The following is a 22,424-nucleotide window of genomic DNA, read 5'->3' as shown; positions in this document are numbered from 1 at the left end:
AACACATTTTGACGAAACCAATTTTTTGAACACCCAAATCGACGATCCCTTTTGTTTTCCATCACAATGAGTCCCCTTTGACGGCCATGAGATAAGACCGGAGAAGACCCGATGATACTCACATGTCCTCGGGTAAACTAAATCGACCCCTAACTTTAAGTTTTGTTTTGTTTGCAAAACCATTGAAAAGGCTATTGTAGGTTGCAAAAATGTGAAAAACAATACTTCTGAAAATGACTATGGGTTCATGTTGCTTGCTTTTGATTTTCTTGAATTTACTCTGCGTTTCCTTTTTGATTCGAAATGGAAGAGTAGATGGAAAATGGGAAATAACTTAGAAAAAATGTTTTGGTCTTGGCATTAAGATGGGATCAAATGTTGAGTGACCAAAAGAGTAATTAAACCATTTTTATTTTAAAAGGTTGAAAACGCATTAATATTGACGATTTCACGTCTGAAGCATTCTCATCTCTTTTTCTTCACAATCTTTGTCTTCTTCTCATCTGCTTCAACTCTTTCCTTCTCTTTTTGAAAGAATAAAGGTGAGCACTTGTTAACCAGTAATCCCAGTTTGTTTCAGTGAAGGTAAGGATAAAAATCGGCGTTCTTAGAGCTTCAAATCGAACCTTCAATCATTGTATTTCTTCATGGTTCCTAAAATGTGGGTTTAGTGGTGTTTTTATAAATCCATAGCAAACTAGCCTATTTTTGAAAGAATTAAGCTGTAAGAGATGTTCTAAATTCCTTCTTAAACTTCTCAACAACATTAGTAATCTATATGTTGATTTTTTACTTAGTGAGAGAAATTGGAGAAAGCTCCAAGAGCAAGGGTAAGGAAAATGTTACCTTGAGTTGAGCCTTGGACACTTCCAACAGCTTAGAAATCAAATGTTACACACTTCTAACTCAACTGTACCACATGTAGATCATTAGATAAGTTTTGGTAGGTTGCATGAGTTATGAAGCATGTTCATGGTAATTTGCATATTTTGATGTTTGCAGAATGTTAAAAACCTATTATGATCCCCTTTAACACTCATAAGATTTTAATAACAATTGGGACCCTCAGTAGGGCATTTGGGTAGGAAAGTTAACTTTTTTTGTACTCAAAATAATGTAATTATGGGTACAAGTATCGGTACTAGAAGAACATTATTGATATTGTTCTTCAAGTGTTAAAAACAAAGGGACTTTGAGACAAAAGTATCGATACTTTTTAATGAGTATCGATATGTATCGATATTCGCAAGGTGGTATCGATACCGAGTTCACTTAGTAGATTATAGTAGGCAATTTTGGTACTGATACTGATAGGAGTATCGATACCAATATCGATACCCTCAGTAGGGATATCGATATTGAGATATTTTTCAAAACATCGAACTTAATTTTGGTATCAATACTCATACCAGTATCAATACCCTATCACTAGAGTATCGATACTCAACAAGGAATATCAATATTATTTCCTCTTATTAGCATAACTTAGTCAGTCAGTATCGATACCAAGAGGTGGGCATCGATACTCAAGGGTTAGTATCGATATTGAAGGGCCAATATCGGTACCAGGGGATAGTTTTTGATACATAATCAAATGATTTAAAGATTAGATTTGAGAGACCCAATAACATTAGAATATCAACAGATAAAACTACAAGTGAGAACAAAAACAAACTAATGACAGTTAGAAATAGTAATGGCTAGGATAATATAAAACTATCCTTGTTTGACACTCAGGAAATAGCCAGGACACCCGATTTCCTTTTGCAGAATACGACAACTAGTTGGATATCCCAGTCAGTGCAAAGGCACTTCAGTAGCCGACTGGGCGCAGATACCCCAAGACTCGAAGAAGTAAGTTGGTCAGGTGTATGTTTCCCATGTAGCTCCGGATCTCACCCCAAATACCTGAGGGTATCTTAGAAAGGATAGAAGGGTGTGTGAGCTCCAAGATGCAGAACTCTTAGCCGCACCATGATGTCTATTTCAACAGTACTTATCAATATTTTACTTGTATTCATACTTGTGCTGCTAGCCAACTCATTTAGTGAATACATGTAGTATAGTACAATTATTAGTCTGGCACTGAGCTCATAAGCTCAATGTTCAAAATATGTTTTTGTGCGCAAGTTCATAAGAGACTAGCCGATAAACATTATCGTCATCAGCAGTTCTAGCTCAACAGAGATTCAGAGTACGTCTTGATCTTGTTTAGAGGGTATGTACTATTGTAGACCCTATTTATGTTAGATATAACTTTATTTTGATTTTAAACTCAGTATTGTATTATTTTGAATATTTTAGGAGTTTCCCTGTACTTGAAAACCCAATTTTTTATGTTTTTAATTTATTATTATAGATGGATTTTACATAACACAGTTCACATGTCATTTTAAAAGAAAATTTTTTGGGTTATCCACTTTGGTGGTCCCGTGTGACACCATGATGCTGTGATCTTTGAGTCTGAATGGATTAGGGTGTTACAGGACCATCATTGCTGTCGGAGGTTTTGAGAGGGCTTGCACCTGGACATCTTGTCACACCCTGTAGTTGACACTCCCAAGGTATTTTTTGAGTTGTCTCGCCAAGTGAAAGCGCGAGAGAGTCTTGAGTAATAGAGCCAGACAATCCAGTAAGACCGTGGGATAGACTAAGAGATTCATCGTGCTAACAAGGTCATCACAAACTCCAGTCAAGAGGGCCAAAGATAGTTAGGATTCGTGAAGACCCCCAGTAGTGCAATCGAAGAGAGTTTGGACAGAGTTTGGATAGAGGGGGTAAATTTGAGTCTAGGAGAAGGCCCCTGATGTTAGTCTCCGAAGTGAGTTTTAGTGACTTGACGAGAGTCTTCACTCATCCTATATGTGCTCAATGTGGTATGTCAGTAAGGATCGAGGGGTTGCTTCAGTTGTGACTCCTTAGACCATTTTATAAGAGACTGTTTGGGGGCTCAAAGAGTGATCCTGACATCGATTCAGAGGTCAGTTCCATCTGTTCAGAGAGGCATAGGGTTAGTGAGGGGTAGTAGTGTTGCATCTAGGTAGCATAGTAGCGGGACAACCAGATCAATGGTCGATGCAGAGCCGAGGGTGACCTTCAGACAATATATAGTGAGAGTCTGAGAGGAATATGATGCAGAAGACGTGATATCTGGTACATTCGCAGTATTTTCCTTTGCAGTTACTACATTGATAGATCTCGGTTCTACACACTCCTACATATGCTTTGATCTAGCTCAAGAAATAGAAATTTCAGCTGAAGTCTTAGAGGTAAGAGTTCAAGTATGAGTCCTCTAGGTTTAGAGTCCTAGTAGACAAGATTCACTGGCGATGCCCAGTAGAAATTCAAGGTCAGACCTTCCTAGCAAACTTGATAGAGTTACCCTTTCGAAAGTTTATCATGATTTTGGGCATGGATTGGTTGTCTGAGCATGACGCCAGTTTAAAGTGTAAAGCCAAGCAACTTAAGCTCAAAGAGGATGATGGTACGAAATTGGTAATAACTAGCGAGAAGTCGGGACAGTCAATGATCGTGTCAGCAATAAAAGCTCAACGGATGATCGACCAGGGGTGTAAGACCTTCTTTGCTCATTTGGTCGATACCCAAATTTTAGTTCCAACACTCGAGGATATCTGGGTAGTGCGAGATTCCTAGATGTGTTCCTAGAAGAGTTATTGGGTTTACCGGTCAACCATGAATTAGAGTTTAGCATCGAAGTAATGTCATGTTCAATGCTACTTTATCCATGTTTAGTGTCCAAAACGACATCATTTTATGCATCAATAATTGCAATAAAACAATGGTACTTTGTCCATATCATCATGCCGTTGGATTCTTACAATCTAGTGGTATAATTGAAGTCAAAACCAGAGATTAGTGCTATAATTGGAGTAATTAAAAGTTTAGTGGTATGAACGAAACATCTACTAAAGTTGAATGGTATCCGATATAGTTTACCCTATAAATAAAAAGACAAACAAAGGGTGTTGTGCTGTCCGAAGGCGTACTTCTTTTGAATTTTTGCCGTGTGCTGCAATTATTTTCTGAGCTATGTCCTCACCAGCAATTTCCTTAATTTCAAGCTCAACATCTCTGAGACTCAGCCATGTCTTCCCAGCAAAGAGAAATGCAATTCTATACAACGCCATGTCCTGCTGCAGAGTCTGTCCTTTGAAGCCACCGTCTCTTAACAGAATCTTCATCAGAACTCATATGGGTCCTTTAAGAAAGCCTCCTTTTTCACTTCCTCCAGACCCTTTTCTCCAGTTATGGAATGGCAGGATTGCACGTAAGTTTCCCAACCTTCCCTTTTGGTCTTCTTTCTATTGACTACAATTTACTCGTTGATCCAAAATTGTAAGTGTAAAAATGGGTTCAGGGCAAGGATTGAAGTTGATGTGCCTGCTTCCGTGGCTTATAATTGTTACTCTGATCGAGAAGCAATTCCCAATTGGATGCCATTCATTCCATCTGTCAAGGTCTGTATGTGTTGCTAATGTGTTATAAAGGGTCATTCTCAAAGTGTTGTAAATGTACGGCCGGCGGAGATAATTTCAGTTGAGAGTTTGATTCTTTGGTTTTTCTGATCAGGTTTTGGAAGACCAGCCTTGTCTCGGTGGTCTTTGAAGTATAACGCATTTGACAGTAATCTTTATTACTCTTGGCTTGCTAGGAATGTGCAAGTAATGAAGATGATATTAGCTCTCGTTTCCTTGGCCCTTTTTATATATATATATAAAAATATCTTTTGGAATTGATAATTATTTTTCTTGTGCAGCCTATTTCGAATCAGAAAATTCACTGGAGATCTCTGGAAGGACTTCCGAACAGGCAAGCCAAAAACAACTTAGTATTAGGAATTGCATTGACTTGTTGAATCAAACATATTCGCATAACCCGACTTTGCATTCTTCCTTTATGCCAATTTATCATTTTCTTTATGATGAAGCTCTATGAACTAACCATGGAATCTCTCGCATTGCAAAACAATTTATTCCTTTGTTATGATGGAAATGACACAATGAAAGCAAGAAAGATGATAAGTACCTGCAGCCCACAAAGTAAATAATATTCGGAATCGTAAATTGACACCTTCTAGATGAGTCATAAGATTATAATACTAGAGCATATCCTTTTCAGTTTCCACCTGTTTTCTTTCAAGTATGCACTGAAACACAACTAATCAAAACAAATGAAAATGGCTGTCACCAAAGCTCTTTTGTCCACTTAAGCTTTGCCACTTGCGGATTGTCTTATAACATTAACTGAGAACCTTTTTTTATGGTTTTGTACTTGTACTCATGGAGTGTTGTTTGTGCTTGACCCTAAAGTACTTTTTATTTTTCCCCGATAAGGTGGTCTGTTTTCATTTATCCAAGTAAGCAGAGATCTGCTACAGTTGTACAATCACTTCAAGAACTATTACAAACGATCAACTCCCTATACATTTTGTCTAATACTCTGTTATACAAAGTTGATTGTTGACTATATCATTCATGTTAATTTAGTATCAGGCGATCTTACACTAACAATTTCCTTAATCATTCCCAAATAGCTCCTACTCAGTTCTTTTCCGTCCTCTAAACTGCCTATTATTCCTTTCTCTCCATATCCAGTACACATGAGCAATTCCAGGCCAACCTTAGAATAATTGTAATGACTGATGAGAGCTTTCCCCTTTTTCATTTTGCAATCATCCAATTTCCTGCTGGCTAGAGAAAGGCTGCCTTTGCAAATATCATAGTTGCAGCACCTCCTTCGATACACATCTAGAATATCGACACTCAACAAATAAATCATCATTTTTATCCTCTTCATCTGGCATATTGAACATCTGGCAAAATGAAATGAGTTGCCCGATAATTTTCATACAATGTTGAAGTTCCTTTTGCTTCATTTCTTGTACTGAAAAATTAGATAATTTATTTAATTCTACTTTGTTGCATTCCTTTAAATAGAACTTCCTTTTTATCTTTTGCATCGGCTTGTTTATAGAATGTTAACAAGCTGGATTTTACATGTCAGGGGTGCTGTTCGATTTTATCCTAAAGGACCTTTATCATGTCTAATAGAAGTGAGAATCTCTATACAATACTCGGCATTGATGCTTTACTGATTTATTGCTATTGCTTCCTCAAAAGTGGTGAACTGCATTACATCAACCTTTCTTCCTTATACCAGCAGTTACATCAAACTGAATTACAGTACTTTGCGTCGATGCCTTACTGATTTATCCCCACAGTGTAGAGTGCTAATGAGATTTTATTGGCTATTACTTCAAATTGTGCTCACTGGTTGCAATTTTCCTTTCCAGCTGACGGTTTCTTATGAAGTCCCACAGCTTTTGACTCCAGTGGCATCTGTAAGTATTCTCGGCATGAAAAAACATAAAATTTCTTACCTTGGGGAAAAAATAAAAGTTACCGCTAATGTTTAACTTGGTGTATAGCAAATCATTTAGTTTTTATAATTGAAACCTGGAGCTAACATGAAGTAATCAATCTTCTACTCTGTTAAATTACACAGGTACTTCAACCATTTCTTGAAAATTTACTCAAAAGTGGTTTGGATCGGTTTGCAGAATATGCTAAAAGCTCAGGTTCAACACGATAATCGCCTCACTTATTTTCTTCATCTTTAAGGTGCATTGAAAGGTTTTGGTTCAAAACATTAATTTGTATTCTTAAGCTAACATTGTTCAGAGCTAACATTCTGGAGCTGCATATGAAAGAGTGGGTTGGTTATATGTTGCACTTGAATCATAACTGCTTATGAAAATTATGTGCAATTTAACCAGGGGTTGTTCATATTTTTAACTTAAAGCTTCAAGTTTTTTAAAATTTTGTTTCTGTTGTCTTACCCCCAAAAAATAACGTGTTTAGTTAAATGATTTTATTCATCAATAATTGAATATCTATTCGTATAAGAAAATTGAAAATAATGTTGTTAGGATGGTAAAACCCTACAAACAAATGACCATTTCAGGATTGAACTTTGGTTGTATGTCTTAGGAGGAAGTCCAATGCTATTTCTTCTAATCATTTGTTAATATGTATTAACATATTTATTGTTTCTTCCATCGACGAATGAGATTCTACAAAACCAACAACAAAAGACTTGTGTCAATTTACCGCACAACCTTCTATTAACGGACGACATATGAACGAGTTACAATGAGGTGAGTTGTTAATATTTGCGACGACAGGTGGCTCTCGACGACTATAGGCAACTAGAGGAGAAAAAGATTTTGAGATTATGTCAAACAATGATTATGTGATTTTTTTTAACGAATGATAATTATTTACTTTAAAATAACAACGGAACAAAATATTAAACATCTAAATTTAAACACAAAATATTAACATTTAAGGAGAGGCTTGAATTTGCCAAGGTGTGTGTGGAGATTGAAGCTGGAGGTGTTATTCCTTATATGATCCATGTAGTTCTAAAAGATGGGTCCTCTATGAGAATTAGGGTGCTTGTGCCTTGGTTACCAAAATGTTGTGTTAAATGCAAAGCTTTTGGACATCATGTTAACTCGTGTGTAGAGGCTAGGCAGACTACACTGAAATCTAAAGAGGTCCAAGTCCGGAGGAAGAAGTATGCTCATAATACTATTGAATCTGGTAGCAAGGAAAGATTGCATGTGAATGTTACTGCTTCTAAGGAGATGTCTGTGAATGTTACTGCTTCTAAGGAGGTGATTAATTGCTCAGATTTCCTTTTTGGCAGTGATAACATTACAAATAGTGAGGTGATGAATTCGGGGTTGCAAGTTGGTACTTCTGTGGAGACAATTGTGCAAGCTTTGCAAGAGGACAATGAGGTTAATGAGGAAGTAGCCATGAAGAATGCTGTTAATTATTTACAGAATTTCACTACTGATATGATTATTACTACTGAGGCACAGAAGGAGGTAAACTCTAGTGGGTATGGAAAGGATCATGTTGCTGAGGTAGTTGGTATTAATACTCTACAAGAGGATGTCAAATCTGGGGATTTTCCTTTTCTTCAAGATTTTATGAAGAAGAAGATTAGGGGAATGAAAAAGGATGTTGTTGGCTCCTCAAGTAAGATAAAAGTTGTGGTTGGTGGTCCTAGAAAGGCTTGAGTAGCCTCTATGGGAGTGACTATGTTGCTTAATGAGATCAAGGCTAAAAAGAAGGATCATATTGAGAAAGCTAAATGTAATGTGATGAATTTGGGCACTAGCAGTGGTGCTCCTTCTATCTCCTTTTGATGATTGTTAGCTTTTGGAATGTTAGGGGAATCAACAATCCCCTTAAGCAGATGAAGGTGTTAAGGAGATTAGAATCTTGTGGTTTGGATGTCATCTGTCTTATGGAGTCTCGTATTAGAAGAGACAATTCTGCCAGTTTTTCTTATGCTTTGTCTAGTGACTGGAACTTTGCTAAAAATTATGATTTTGTAGAATGGGGGCGTTTGTGGATTTTATGGAAGAATCAACTGGTGCTTACTGTTTTAAGGAGATGTGATCAAGCTATTTCTATTATTGGTGTTATTGATGGGCATAGGACTAGAATCACGATTATCTATGGAAGTAATAATGGTGTGTCTAAAAGAGTACTTTGGGATCACTTAAGGATTGTAGAGAATGATTTTGGATCTTTCTCCTGGGTGATTGGAGGGGATTTCGATATCATTGCTAGAGTTGATGAAAGCTCTGACTTTGATGTTATGGGGGTGCATAGTACCTCTGACATGAAGGAGTTACAAAAATGTTTGGAGGACCTAGATCTTATGGATCACCCATTTCTTGGGCCTCTATTTACTTGGTCAAACAGACAGGAATACTCATATTTGGTTCACAAGTTGGACAGGGTCTTAATTAATTTTCAGTGGCTACTGGATTTCCCTGAGTCTTTTGTTGAATTCAAGGCCCAAGGAGTCTCTGATCACTGCCTTGGATAATTGTGGACACAAAAAGGTGCTATGACTAAAAAACCTAGGCCTTTTAAGTTTTTCAATTGTTGGACTACCTATGAAAAGTTCTTGAGCACTATTAAGGAATCTTGGCAAGGTCACTGTGAAGGTTCTGCCATGCAATGCCTGTTTAGTAAGTTGATGAGGCTTAAGCCTTTTCTAAAAGAGCTTAATAAGGTGTATTTTTCTGATATTTCTGGCAGAGTGAGTAATAAAAGGGCTGAGCTGGAGCAAATCCAAATTTTTAATCTGACTCATGTTGATCAGAGGAGGATAGATGATGAGAGGAGGATCCATGCTGAGTTAATGGACCTGAAAGTTGTTGAATCTAGGTTTTACAGACAGAAGGCTAAGATTCATTGGTTAAGGGAGGGGGACTTGAATACTAGATTCTTCCATCAGAGGGTTGAGTCTAATAAGAAGAGAAACACCATAAGAGTTATTAAAGGTGAAGATGGACAGTGCTATGATTCATTTGAAGGCATGGCTGCTGAGTTAGTGATTTTTTTCACTAACCTTATTGGTTCTGCTGATCCTCCAGTTAAAGGAAGCTCTGTAGAGAGTTTGAAAGGCTTGCTGAATTATTCCTTGCCTGAAGGAGCGTGTGCTTTTCTCACTAAAGAGGTGAATGATATTGAGATCAATGAGGCTCTGTTTAGACAATGGAAGGATAAAAGTCCAGGCCCTGATGATTATACTTATGGATTCTTCAAGGCTGCATGGGATATAGTTGGAATTGACTTTGTATCTGCTGTGAGGTATTTCTTTCAATCCTCTTGCTTACTGCCTGCTTTCAATGCTACAGTCTTTGTTTTGGTCCCTAAGTCTTTAAATGCATGTTTGCCAAAGGAATTTAGACATATTTCTTTCTGTTCAGTGGCATATAAAACCATTACAAGAATCCTTGTTAATAGACTAGTTCCTTTCTTCCTTGGCATGATCTCTCATAGTCAGTCAGCTTTTGTCAAGGGTAGGAATATAGTTGACAATACTTTGCTAGCTCAAGAGGTTGTTAAAGGCTACTCTAGGAAGAGTCTCTCACCTAGATATGCAATTAAAATAGACTTGCAAAAGGCTTTTGATTCTAACTGGAACTTCTTGTTGATTGTTCTTGAGGCAATAGGCCTCCTTGGTGAATTTTGTAATTGGATTAAGGCTTGTATTACTACTCTCATGTACTCAGTCTCTTTGAATGGTAGCTTGGCGGGGTATTTTAAGGGAGATAGAGGGATTAGGCAAACAAACCCTTTTTCTCCTTACCTATTTGTCATTGTTATGAATGTCATGTCTTCCCTTTTGGATGTTGTTGCAAAATAGGGAATTTTTAAATTTCACCCCAAGTGTAAGAGAATCTCTCTCACTCACCTTTGTTTTGCGGATGACTTGTTAGTATTTTTTCATGGTTCTCTTGATGTTGTGCTGGGAGTTCAAAGCACCATAGAGAAGTTTTATGAGCTGTCTAGTCTTATGTTGAATGCTCTAAAGACAGAATATTTTGCTTGTGATTTGAATGAGCATGTTCTTGAACAGATTCGATTGGCAACTGGGTTTAGGATGGGACAGCTCCCTGTTAGGTATCTTGGGGTGCCTCTAGTGACTCGAAAACTCACAGGGAAAGATTGTGCACCTTTGTTGGTGAGGATTAAAGACAAACTCAACCAATGGTCTAGCAAGAAGTTGAGTTTTGGGGGAAAGTTGCAGCTTGTTAAAACTGTTTTGTTTAGCATTTGTAACTATTGGAGTAGGCAACTCATTCTTCCTAAGGGGATCATTAGGGACATAGAGAGGCTTTGCATGCGTTTTTTCTGGAAGGGCAGTGACACCTTAGCTAGAGGAGCTCGTGTGGGCTGGAACCAAATTTGCTCCTTAAAATCTGAGGGTGGTATGGGGCTTAGGGACCTTGTTGTATGGAGTAGAGCCTGTTGTCTGCTGCTAGTCAAGAATATTTTGGCACACGAGGGTTTACTTTGGATTGCCTAGGTTAAAGAGTATTGCTTTAAAACAGCGAGTTATTGGGAGGTAGAATGTAAAGCCTACTTCAGCTGGATCTTAAGCAAGCTACTGAGAATACGAGAGGAGGCTAGGAGAATGTTCTATCCTTGTGCTAATTGGAATCAAATCAAAGAAAAATGGATATGGGATAATATTCGAGTCAGAAGGGAGAAGGTAAACTGACATAGGCTTATTTGGTTTCCTGCTCATATCCCTAAGTTCTCTTTAATCTCGTGGATGGCCATCCTTGATAGGTTGCCTACCAAAGATAGGTTTGTTCGGTTTGGTTTGGTTATTGATAATGTTTGTGTGGTGTGTGGCTCTGGTATGGAATCTCAAGATCACCTCTTTGCTAAATGCTCCTATGCAAAGGAAGTGCGGGGTGCTGTTTTAATATCTTGTGGACTCCGATATGAGTCATATAGCTGGGATGAACGTTTTAGTTGGTTGATTGAGAACTTGAAGGGAAAATCTCTCAGAGTGCGTATCCTTAAGCTTGCTTGGACTGGTTTTCTGTATTTTATTCGGGAAGAGCGCAATCATAGACATTTCAGGGGTTTGACTCGTTCAGTCGATGTAACTGTAAATAGGATAAAGGAGGCTGTAAAAATTAAATTGTATAGACACTGCATGTATATGCTTGATGATGTAAATAGGCATTTGTGCATAAATTGGGGTCTGAACTAGTGATGAGGGTTTGTTATGTTTTGTAGCAGTTAGTCTGCATTCTTTTGGATGAATATAAATTACTTATCCAAAAAAAATATTAACATTTATTTTGTAAACCATATTCTTTGCATCATCATTAACAACCTATCACCATCCTATTGGGAACGCACAAACTTAACCAATAGTTTAGTTTTATCTTAATCATGTATATGCAGCCGTCGCTTAACAAAAAATTGCGGCGCCCATATGCACTACAACACAAAAGTATAAAGGCATTAAGGTACTTTAAACACCGAGTGGAGGTACCTCTCTCGCCTCAAACTAGTGCACCACCGCCCCAATCAACCAACGCTTCCACCCTCACTGTTTTTGCTGCAAAAAACAATTCTTTCCTATTCAAAATCATGCTTTCTTGCATGCCTTGTGCTCACGTCATAGCCGACCACCACTGTCTAAAACGTCAACTACCCTACAGCAATCAATGTGTTATCGGAACCATCATTGGTTGTTACTGAAAGAAGCAACCGAAAAAACTGCCTTCCATGGTCGCAGCAAAAATGGCTTTATCATTCAATACATTTCTCGTCTATGAAAAAAGAAGAAGATGAGATTCCTCTTCGGATGTTCCTCATATTATGTTGCATTAAAAAGGGTCCACTGCATGTATATTAACTCAAGGTTGCTTGCGGCCAATGACAAAGTTATGGGACGAACAAGGGGCCTTTTTTTTTTCCAGAACTGCCATATGCAGACTCCACCTTCACTAAAGAAAAGCCAATTCCTATATGGAATTGGTCGGTTCCCGCCTCCAAAAACTACATTAAAATAATCTATAGTTGCAGATGTTTTTGATAATCCTTCCCACCATCTGTTTTTTGTAATATACTTTCATATAGTATATATATATGTAGACTTGCAGGTTCATCATGCACTCCAAATCGAACAAACCTAGTGTTCACTTAATCGAAGGAAGTCGCTTGCTTCCTTCTCTACTGATCTGTCCTCGTTGTTGGAACTAATTTTAGCTTAAAAATGGAGCATTTTCGTGTATCGTTATTTACATTTTGCATGTCTTTTGTCTGTTTCTTCCTTTCCACCCAAGGGAGATGGCATCATCACCATACTAAACAGAAACATCATACTCCCCATCACAAAACATCTGAAATTTCAGCAGCTCCTTTTCCAGCACCCGAGCCCTCTAGTCCTCTTGCACCGGAGCCTTTGAGTCCTTTTACACCCGAGCATTCCGGTCCATCTAGCGATGGAAATGCCGATAATTCTACGGGTGCTTTCAATGTAAGAAACTTTGGAGCTGTGGGGGATGGTGTAACAGATGACACAAAAGCATTCAAGATGGCATGGGACTCTGCTTGTCAATTTAATTCTTCAGTCCTTCATGTCCCTTCTGGTTTTTCCTTTGTGATTCAGTCCACAATTTTTACTGGTCCTTGTCAAGGTGGGCTGGTCTTTCAGGTTGATGGTACACTTATGCCTCCCGATGGACCCGATGTCTGGCTGGAGAATAACAGCAAGCGCCAGTGGCTCGTCTTTTACAGAATTGACGGTCTGTCCCTGCAAGGAAGTGGTCTCATTGATGGTAGAGGGCAAAAATGGTGGGATCTTCCTTGTAAGCCCCACAAGGGCATAAACAGAACAACATTGCCAGGACCATGTGACAGCCCAATTGTATGTTGACTGACTTCATTTAATTTTATTTCCCCAATATAATACGAAGAAATTTGTATCATTTTAAACTTGATAATGCAGGCTATAAGGTTTTTCATGAGCTCCAACTTGACTGTGCAAGGACTTACAGTTAAGGATAGTCCCCAGTTCCACTTCAGATTCGATGGTTGCAGGAATGTCCATGTTGAATCCCTTCACATAACTGCTCCAGCTCTGAGTCCCAATACTGATGGGATCCATATAGAGAACACGAACGGTGTCGAAATATATAACTCGGTTATCTCTAATGGTTAGCCCGAAATCCCATGAATCTTTCTGAAATTTCGATTCCATTTCGTTATACTTAATCTTAATGATCTTGCTTCACAGGTGATGATTGTGTATCTATTGGATCAGGATGCTATGATGTTGATATTAAGAACCTAACTTGCGGACCTGGTCATGGAATCAGGTAATCCCAAATGTTTTTATTGAACTGTACTAACCTTTTGATTTTGTTTTTGTCAAGCTTATTCTTATTGAATATGTTCCCTCTGTTATTCCCCTCAGCATTGGAAGCCTAGGTAATCATAATTCACGAGCCTGCGTCTCCAACATCACGGTTCGAGACTCGGTGATCAAGGCATCGGATAATGGTGTTAGGATCAAGACATGGCAAGGTGGATCTGGAGCTGTATCGGGCATAACATTCATCAACATTCACATGGAAAATGTTAGGAATCCGATAATAATCGATCAATTCTACTGCCTCGTAAAGGGCTGCACGAACCTAACGTCAGCGGTTTACGTCTCAGACATACTCTACGAAAGCATCAAGGGAACGTACGACATCCGAAGCCCTCCGATGCATTTTGCCTGCAGTGATTCGGTTCCATGCACAAACATCACACTCTCCGATATCGAGCTTCTTCCGGCGAAAGGAGATATGGTCTTGGACCCATTTTGTTGGAACGTTTACGGGGACATGGAGACCCTAACGATCCCGCCAGTCTCCTGCTTAATGGAGGGTATTCCTCGAACCATCTTGGATAATAAGGATATGGGTTATTGCGGATGATTTAGAATGTTAAAACCTTATCTTTTTTTTTATATATAAATCATCAGCAATACATACATTCATATAATAAGGCCATTAATGAGGCATGGAAGTCACAAACAAAGGATTTAGTTCAAGATTCTCTACACATTCATGGTGTATCTTAAAACCAACAAAAGCTCTTGTAAACAAACGAATCCAACTGCAAAAGTTAGGACGACAAGAAGTCTAAAGCAGAAACACATCATATAATTAGAGAATAATTCTGGGAATTTGAAGGCATGAAGTAAATTTGTCATCGAGTTGCTAAAGCAGATTTCTTTTGGTTGATTTATGGGAGCACTGAATTTAATAATAAATATTGTCTATCACGAAGCACGCGCAGCATTTATATAGATACAATAATCGTGTCTATCTATCATCGTGAATGTAGACTTAAGTGCTCTGGAAAAGTACAACAAATTGTCAATGCTTCCAGCTTTTCTTCTTTGCCCCATACCTTACCGTTCCTTTTGTAAACACAAAGCTTCAATAGGTTATGAGAGTTGCTTCAATGCTCGCACCCATTCTTCATCCAATCCAATTCGATGCTTCACAAACAAAAGATCAAATAAATACAAACTGTTCAATAGATTATGTGAGTTGCTTCATTTTTTATGGGTGGGTGTTTATGATCACTTTCATGTGAATTGACTGGAAAAGGAAGCGCTCAGCCTCATGTAATGCTGGTGTAAAAGATATATATTTAGGGTAAATTACATGTACACTCACTGAACTTTACTCTATCTCTTATTTCACTCATGTACTTTCAATTTTTTCAATTTACTCATAAACTTTATACATTGAACATTTTTTGTCACTCTTCATTAATATTGTAACAGCGTTATGACGTGGAATTATTTAAATGATTTTCAAGAGTTTAAAAATACTTAAATTAACATGTGGGAAAATAAATAAAATCCTTTAACTACAAACGACTATTCATTTAACCCTAAATTACCTAAAGCACGAGTATTTTTCCACTTCATCCCAAATTTCTCCCAAATCATTTACCCTGATATGATTTAAGGGGTTTAATCTTCGCACAACTTGAGAGATTTAAGGTTTAGATGATTGGTTTGCTAAATTCAGTTGAGGGTTTTTTGCGTTTTCTGTGTGGTTTCGATATCAGAATCATGGAAAATCTCGTGTTACATTCTAGGCATGTTGCTGGCATGACATACGGTGAGTTGTTTGAACTTCTTTCTATTTAAATGTTTCGATTGTGACCCACAAGTAGGATTTTAATTTTCTTCAAAAAAATTAGGGTTTTTTTGTTATTCTTTTCGAGGGTTTTAAATTATTTTGTTAATATATATGAAATTGTGGTTTTAAATTAGGTTTAAGATTCATGTTGGTTGGTTGTGGCTATTGATGTTAGTATATATGTGTGTTGCTTTACTATGATTCAAAATTTACATTTATTGTATATATGTATAATGATAAAAATGTGTTGAAGATTATAAGTTTGGTGGATAGTATGTGTTGATTATTGGTAGTGAGGACCACATAAGCACAGTTTTATTAGGACCACGTTATGTTGACACTAGTTTAATGTCTTTTTATTGGATAAAGTGAATAAGGACCACAGAGATTAAAAACAACATCTAAAAACATGTGCTTATTTATATTTTAATTAGTATATTGCGTTGGGTCCATGGGAATGAGTCTATATCTATTTATTTATATTATATTAATGTATTTTTTGTTTGTCATAGGCACATCTTTAGAGTACTGCACAACAATGGTTCACAATGGTGGGTATGTTGTTAATAGTAATCACTCCATAGTAGAATATATTGGTAAAAATGTTTCTTTCTTTGATATGTGTGAGATTGAGTCTATGTCTATGTTTGTTATCTTTGATATGATTAAGGAGTTAAGATATGTCAATCCATATAAAATTATTGGCAAAAAGCAAGGGGTGCATGAACTTTAAATACACTAAAAACGGATGTTGATGTGTTAAGTATGGTAAGTAAAATGCCTAGGAATAAATATGTTCATGTTTACATTGAAGAAGTTAATGATGTTCAACATAATCCCGAAACTGAAAGAAATGGTGAGAATGACTTTATTGATGGTGAAACTATTAGAAATGATGATGAACATTCAAAATATATGGTTTATGGGAGTGAAAGTGATGAAAGTTTGTTTGAGGATAGTGAGAATGACTTGGGTGATGGTGAGGATGAAATGTGTGATGTGTGTGGGAGTTGATAGGGATATCCTTGGATTTACAGTAGGCACTAAAAGTAAGGGAACAAATAATGAAGAAGACTGTAAGGGTTCAGAGTTATTACACAATGCAATTTACTTTGAAACAGTAGATCATAGGAGAAGGTGCCATGAGTTCAAATAGTGAGGTTGACTTAGAAAATCCCTAATTTAAGAAAGGAATGTTATTTACTAACCAAAAAATCATTAAAGTAGTAATGAAACAATATAAAGTGATAAATAGGTACAATGTGAGGCTTAAGCTAAATGATTCTAAAAGACTCTCGGTTGTGTATAAAAATGATTTCCCGTGGATGATTTGGGCATTAAGAGTGAATCCCAAATATGAAAGCGACACAACTTGGCAAATTAAGACATATGTTGGAGAGCATACATGTATTAGAGAAATTAAGAACAATAATTATACTTATAAGTGGTTACTAGATAATACCTTAATAAATTTAAGGTTGACCCAAACTACTCCATTAGTTTCCTCAGATAGGATGTGAGAAATGATCACATCCTTAATGTACCACTATCAAAATGCAATAGAGCAAAACAAGCAGTTTTGAAGATAATCCATGGGAATCAAGATGAACAATATATAAAGATGTATGATTACCTTGATGCAAGGATGGCTTCAAAGCAGGATGCATGCCAATCAATAGCCTCGATGGTTGTTTTCTTAAGGGTTATTATCAAGGTTATCTATTGATAGAAGTTGGGGTTGATGCAAATGATTGCATCTATCCCTTAGCTTATGTTGCGGTTGAGAGTAAAAACCATTCCTCTTGGACTTGGTTTTACCAACTTATTGGAGCAGACTTGGAGCTTACAAACTCTCATCACTATACATTCGTATCAAACAAGCAAAAGGTAAAATATTTATTTTTTCTACTAATTTCAAATTTTTGTATGTTATTTTGTATTAATTAATTGGTACTTAGAGGCAATTGTAGAACTGTTTCCTGATGGAAAGCATAGACCATGTGTGAGGCATCTATATTCCAACTTTAAGTCCAATAGAAGCAACCAAGGAAATGCATTAAAAGATCAACTGTGGAAGGCTGCAAGGGCAATATACAAGAAACAATTCACTAATGCAATGACTGAAATGAGATCAATGTCAGGAGATGCATATGATTGGCTGAAAAATAATGACCCTACAAAGTGGTCAAAGTCCCATTTCTCAACAAGGTACAAGTCTAACATGCTCCTTGACAACTTGTGTTAGAGCTTTAACAAGGTAAAATTATTATTGATGCATGTATGTGTTTTAACAAATGTAACATGATTCTAATTAATGCATTTTTTTGTTAAGATGATTTTGGAAGCAAGGGACAAGTTAATTCTAATCATGATGGAGATGATTAGATCAAAGATCATGCAAATAATTGCTAGTAAGAAGATATCTGCTAGGAAGATTATTAGTCAACTTTGTCCCAAAATTCAAAGGAAAGTTGACACTATTATAATGCAATCCATAAGGTAAATGTATTGGTTGTTTACTATTTTTAAAATGTATTGATTGTTTATTGTTTTATAAATTTTTTTCTTATATTGTCAGGTGCTTGCCTAAGCATACAAGTAAACATAAGTGGGAGGTCTCTGCTGGACATGAAGATCAACATATTGTAGACTTACAATCATATTCTTGGAGTTGTAGAAAGTGGGATCTTATAGGTACAATACATTTACTTGTATACATTAATTGTATTTATTGTGTAATTTAATATTTCACATTCATGCAGGTATTTCATGTATACATGTTGCATGTGTTATGTTAAGGAATCAAGACATACCCGAGTCTTATGTTAGCAATTATTACTTGAAAGAAACCTAATTGATGATATATGCAAACACGGTTTAACCAGTTAGAGGTTCAAAGTAATGTGATCAATGCAATACAAATGAACTCATCTTACCATCAATCATGAGAAGGCCTCTTGGCATACCTTAAAAGAACAAAAGAAAAGAGAATGGTGAACCATTACAAGCAATTAGAAGAATAATTTGAAAGGGGTTATAATGACATGTACTAAATGTGGTCATATATGACATAATAAGAGGTCTTGTGGGGGATAAATTGGTGGCAACACACCTATTCCACCACCAATTAAATAAGAAAAAAATCCAAAAGGTTTAATCCATCACCAACAAAAGAACCAAAACAAATAATCCTCAAGCAACATTGTCAGGTGGATGATGCCCTCTCAAAGCTATGTCACCCAACTTCAACCCCAAACATAAGTTGACAAACTTAAATTACCTGTAAGTTTTAAAAAAAACTATTTATTTCGTATGTATGAAGGATTATATATAATAGCAATAATATGTAAGGATTTTTTTAAATTTGTAGATTAGGAGACCAATTAGGAACAATCCAGAAGCTCCCACCCAACAACATCAAGGGAGCAAACATACACAAAGTTTAGTGAACACAAAGAAGTTCATGTGGAAATGAAGATGAACTTCAAATATTTTGTCATCAACTTTGTGCATTTTGCGACAACCATTAAGCGAATTGACAATTGTGTCTTTGGTGATGTATTTTGTCTCTAAAACTCATGTTATGGTTGGTCATTTTTTGTCAAACATTAATTCACAAAGTTAAGTGAAAATAGCAGAAGCTGCAGTTTAAATGTCTTTAATAGATTCTTACTTTTAATGTATAAACATGTGAAAATTATTCAGTGTAAGTAAAATCATTTTGTTCAATTACTTTCTAATGCCCTTAGTATGCATACATATGTTTATGATTTGTATCACAATAGTATAAACATTTGTAAATCCAATGTATGATTTATACCAAAACAATTTCAAACCAATGAACACAAATGTGAATCCATTCAACAACTTAATATTTCATAAATACCTTAACATTTCATAATACTTAACAAAATATCAATGACAAAAACTTATCTAATACATTTCATAATGCTTAACAAAATACCAATGACCTACATCTTCAAATGTCCATTCAAAAAGTATCTTCAACCTTCAACACTAGTTCATAAATCATCAACAATCTTCACTACCCAATTTTTAACCTACTGCATCTTCAACTTTCAATACCTAGAAATTATCCACAGAAAATGTAAGTAAGAAAAATAGAACATATCAAAACAAAAATTCAAAGAATTCTTTCATTTCTTCTCTACTTTTCGAGTGTCCAAATTTTTCTGAGAAGACTAACCATAATCGATTTCACACGTGGATTCATTAGTGGCTCATACCATTGAAAAAAATTGCAAGATTTGAGCCATTTATTCCCATAGTTACTACAGTTAAAAAATTATCTTCCAGGGTTGTCGTCCCAACCATATCGTCGTTAACATCGCCGGAATTCCACACCTGCAGATCGAAATGGAGACATTGATTCCATCTCCTCTTCTTTTTTTACGTTTAGGGTTAGGCATTTCCCCCCAAATGTTAATATTGACACAAAAAAAGTATTTTATTATTTGTTAACATATCATATGTAGTCAATCTGATGTGGTATTTTTATTATTAAATAATGTCACGTAAAATATTTGTTACTGAATAAATGGTTGAGTGATAAAAAAACATTCAATGTATAAAGTTCAGTGAGGAAATTGAAAAAGCTGAAAGTGCAGTAAGTAAAATAGGAGAGAGAGTAAAGTTCAGTAAGCGTATAATTTACCATTATATTTATGTTATTTTAAAATTAATATTTAACGACGACAATTTATGGGAAAAAACAATTCCCCATGATGGAGGGAAAGATGACATACTATATATTGTCTTCATAAAGATATCGGAACTACAAGGCGTCTTTTCGTCCAAGACTGAATTTGGTGTTAAGCCCAAGCAAGGACATAAGCATAATGTGAATAGGCCTGCGGACTTGGTTTTTCAAAGCCTGGCGGAGAAGAAAATGATTTTCTAGGTTCCTCCGGACCTAGTTTTTCAAAGCCAGACAAAGAAGATGTAACACATATTTCCCGTACACGAGTCACAAATGTCACATGACTTTTAAAACATTTTCATACTTGAAAACAAGTAAAATTTTATTTCTTTAAATAATCGGTTTAATACATATATATAATAATGTTTAATATCCATCAAACAGTAGTTTAAGTTCCAATATAATATAATACTACATCTAAGTACCAAATATCTTATCAGAGCATCACAACATATCTAAGTACATGCAAACTAGTAATATCAAAATAAACATCTAGAGATGTCATACTGTTACTGATGAGGCAATCCTTGACAGATGATATCAGTTGCACCCTTCACTCCAATTGTATGTTATTACCTATGCATGAAAAATCATCACACGTTAAGTATACACTTAGTGAGACATATTAAAGTAAGACATTTAAAAACATAGGTATATCGATAAAGATCAAATATGATTTGAAACCGTATAATATATAAACACTCAAAATTGACTTGATAAGCCAAGTTTCCATCATATAACTTGCAAAACAGTATTTCGTATGCCTAGCATACTTATCAATCATTATATTCCAAAATATACATTCACAACCCAATGTATGACAATTGAAAATGCAAGGTACACAATAACATGATTCTAACCACTTCCGGAATAGTAATCATGTACGGCTACCATCCTTGCACACAAAGTACTTTTACGAAAATGCAATAATGCATTTTCTGAAATCGATAGATATCCATCTCACACCAAGTATGTCAATTACATATATAGTGCTACAATACACATAGTACTACTACAATGCCATCTTATTTATGGTATTACTATTGCACCTATGACTCTCCATGTAGTTCATACCCTAAAATCATTTGTAAAAATCATTTTCACAAACTTTATGAAAATATTTTAAAATACGTTAAAAACATATTTAAATAAAAATACTAGAGGTTAACTCATCGCAAGTCATCCTCTTATCATATAAGTACATAATAAATGCACTCACCTGGTATGCCTCACTAGTATGTCTTACTATCGAAATCCGATTATTCTTGAACTTTTTCATTGCCTTTTGGTTTGCTTGTATTACGAATTTGATCACTATCTACACAAGCATCCATAATCACATATACAAAGATAAATTACAATGTTAATTTCCTTACTAACATTTTTACAAAATAATAATACTCAAAAGTACTATTATTTTCGAATTCTTTAAAATTTCATCTTAATTTTTCCTTTTTTATTTATAATGGACCCTTATCATAAATTCTTCAATTCAAAGCCCAAATAAGTCTAATAATTTCCATCATTAAGCTTTCAACCCAAATACCTCAACAATGTCATATTTACCAGTTAATCCACTAACTTTCTCAATGTTTACCATTTAGCACGAAAACTTTGTCAACTTTCCAAAATGGCTAACTTTCACATTCTAACTTTAATTTCATACCTGAAACAGTAATTTCCAGCAATGTACATAAATTATTGAGTAATTACACATTCATCCCATAACTTTTCAAAATTTTCAAATAGGTCCCTCAACTTTTGAAAAAATTACAAAATGACCCAAAATTTTTTATGAGGACTGTATAACCTTTATAATATCATTTCTAAGCCACATGAATTTTTTCACAATTTTTCCCCATCATCTTCCTCAAGGCCTAATAGTTTACGTACCCAAGACTAGGGTTTTCATGATTTTACTCGATTTTGATTCGATTCAAGCATGAAATCAACCTCGATTCAACCTTATACAATCTTTAAAATCAAAGCTCTAATCAAATTTCATCATAACATAAACTTCCTCCAATATTAGGTTTAGGTCGAAATTACCCAAAGCTTATATAGACATGTATAATTGATTTTAATCATAAATCATGCTTGGAATTGATTCTACAACCTCAAAAACATCAAAAT

The 22,424-nt window shown here is 35.8% G+C and overlaps 3 protein-coding genes across 3 annotated transcripts; all 3 read left to right on the top strand.

Moving 5' to 3' along the window:
• Positions 1–4,008: 4,008 nt before the first annotated feature.
• On the top strand, positions 4,009–4,672 carry LOC120135364. The gene is made up of 3 exons (XM_039151644.1): positions 4,009–4,288; positions 4,379–4,478; positions 4,591–4,672. The coding sequence occupies exons 1-3, from the start codon at positions 4,051–4,053 to the stop codon at positions 4,631–4,633; spliced, it is 381 nt and encodes a 126-aa protein (XP_039007575.1). The 5' UTR covers positions 4,009–4,050; the 3' UTR covers positions 4,634–4,672.
• A 4,280-nt stretch (positions 4,673–8,952) lies between these two features.
• LOC120135392 lies at positions 8,953–11,622 on the top strand. The gene is made up of 4 exons (XM_039151659.1): positions 8,953–10,138; positions 10,334–10,867; positions 10,949–11,109; positions 11,155–11,622. The coding sequence occupies exons 1-4, from the start codon at positions 8,953–8,955 to the stop codon at positions 11,620–11,622; spliced, it is 2,349 nt and encodes a 782-aa protein (XP_039007590.1).
• A 998-nt stretch (positions 11,623–12,620) lies between these two features.
• Positions 12,621–14,407, top strand: LOC120135324 (polygalacturonase At1g48100-like). Its single transcript, XM_039151606.1, has 4 exons — positions 12,621–13,290; positions 13,372–13,579; positions 13,660–13,741; positions 13,840–14,407. The coding sequence occupies exons 1-4, from the start codon at positions 12,637–12,639 to the stop codon at positions 14,345–14,347; spliced, it is 1,452 nt and encodes a 483-aa protein (XP_039007537.1). The 5' UTR covers positions 12,621–12,636; the 3' UTR covers positions 14,348–14,407.
• The last annotated feature ends 8,017 nt before the right edge of the window (positions 14,408–22,424 follow it).

The sequence above is a fragment of the Hibiscus syriacus genome, unplaced genomic scaffold (genome assembly GCF_006381635.1).
Source record: "Hibiscus syriacus cultivar Baekdansim isolate YM2019G1 unplaced genomic scaffold, ASM638163v2 tig00110607_pilon, whole genome shotgun sequence".
Classification (NCBI taxonomy): domain Eukaryota; kingdom Viridiplantae; phylum Streptophyta; class Magnoliopsida; order Malvales; family Malvaceae; genus Hibiscus; species Hibiscus syriacus.
Note: the sequence above shows the minus strand (reverse complement) of the source record. Positions and strands in the feature narration are given on the sequence as shown.

Excerpts from the sequence above, each read along its gene's own strand:
- LOC120135364 (XM_039151644.1), top strand. The coding sequence starts at position 4,051 with ATGTCCTCACCAGCAATTTCCTTAATTTCAAGCTCAACATCTCTGAGA. Across the intron at positions 4,289-4,378 it reads ATGGAATGGCAGGATTGCAC|GGCAAGGATTGAAGTTGATG; the intron begins GTAAGTTTCCCA and ends AAATGGGTTCAG. Across the intron at positions 4,479-4,590 it reads CATTCATTCCATCTGTCAAG|GTTTTGGAAGACCAGCCTTG; the intron begins GTCTGTATGTGT and ends TTTTCTGATCAG.
- LOC120135392 (XM_039151659.1), top strand. The coding sequence starts at position 8,953 with ATGACTAAAAAACCTAGGCCTTTTAAGTTTTTCAATTGTTGGACTACC. Across the intron at positions 10,868-10,948 it reads TGTATGGAGTAGAGCCTGTT|CGAGTTATTGGGAGGTAGAA; the intron begins GTCTGCTGCTAG and ends GCTTTAAAACAG. Across the intron at positions 11,110-11,154 it reads TTCGAGTCAGAAGGGAGAAG|TTCTCTTTAATCTCGTGGAT; the intron begins GTAAACTGACAT and ends CATATCCCTAAG.
- LOC120135324 (XM_039151606.1), top strand. The coding sequence starts at position 12,637 with ATGGAGCATTTTCGTGTATCGTTATTTACATTTTGCATGTCTTTTGTC. Across the intron at positions 13,291-13,371 it reads GACCATGTGACAGCCCAATT|GCTATAAGGTTTTTCATGAG; the intron begins GTATGTTGACTG and ends TTGATAATGCAG. Across the intron at positions 13,742-13,839 it reads GGACCTGGTCATGGAATCAG|CATTGGAAGCCTAGGTAATC; the intron begins GTAATCCCAAAT and ends TATTCCCCTCAG.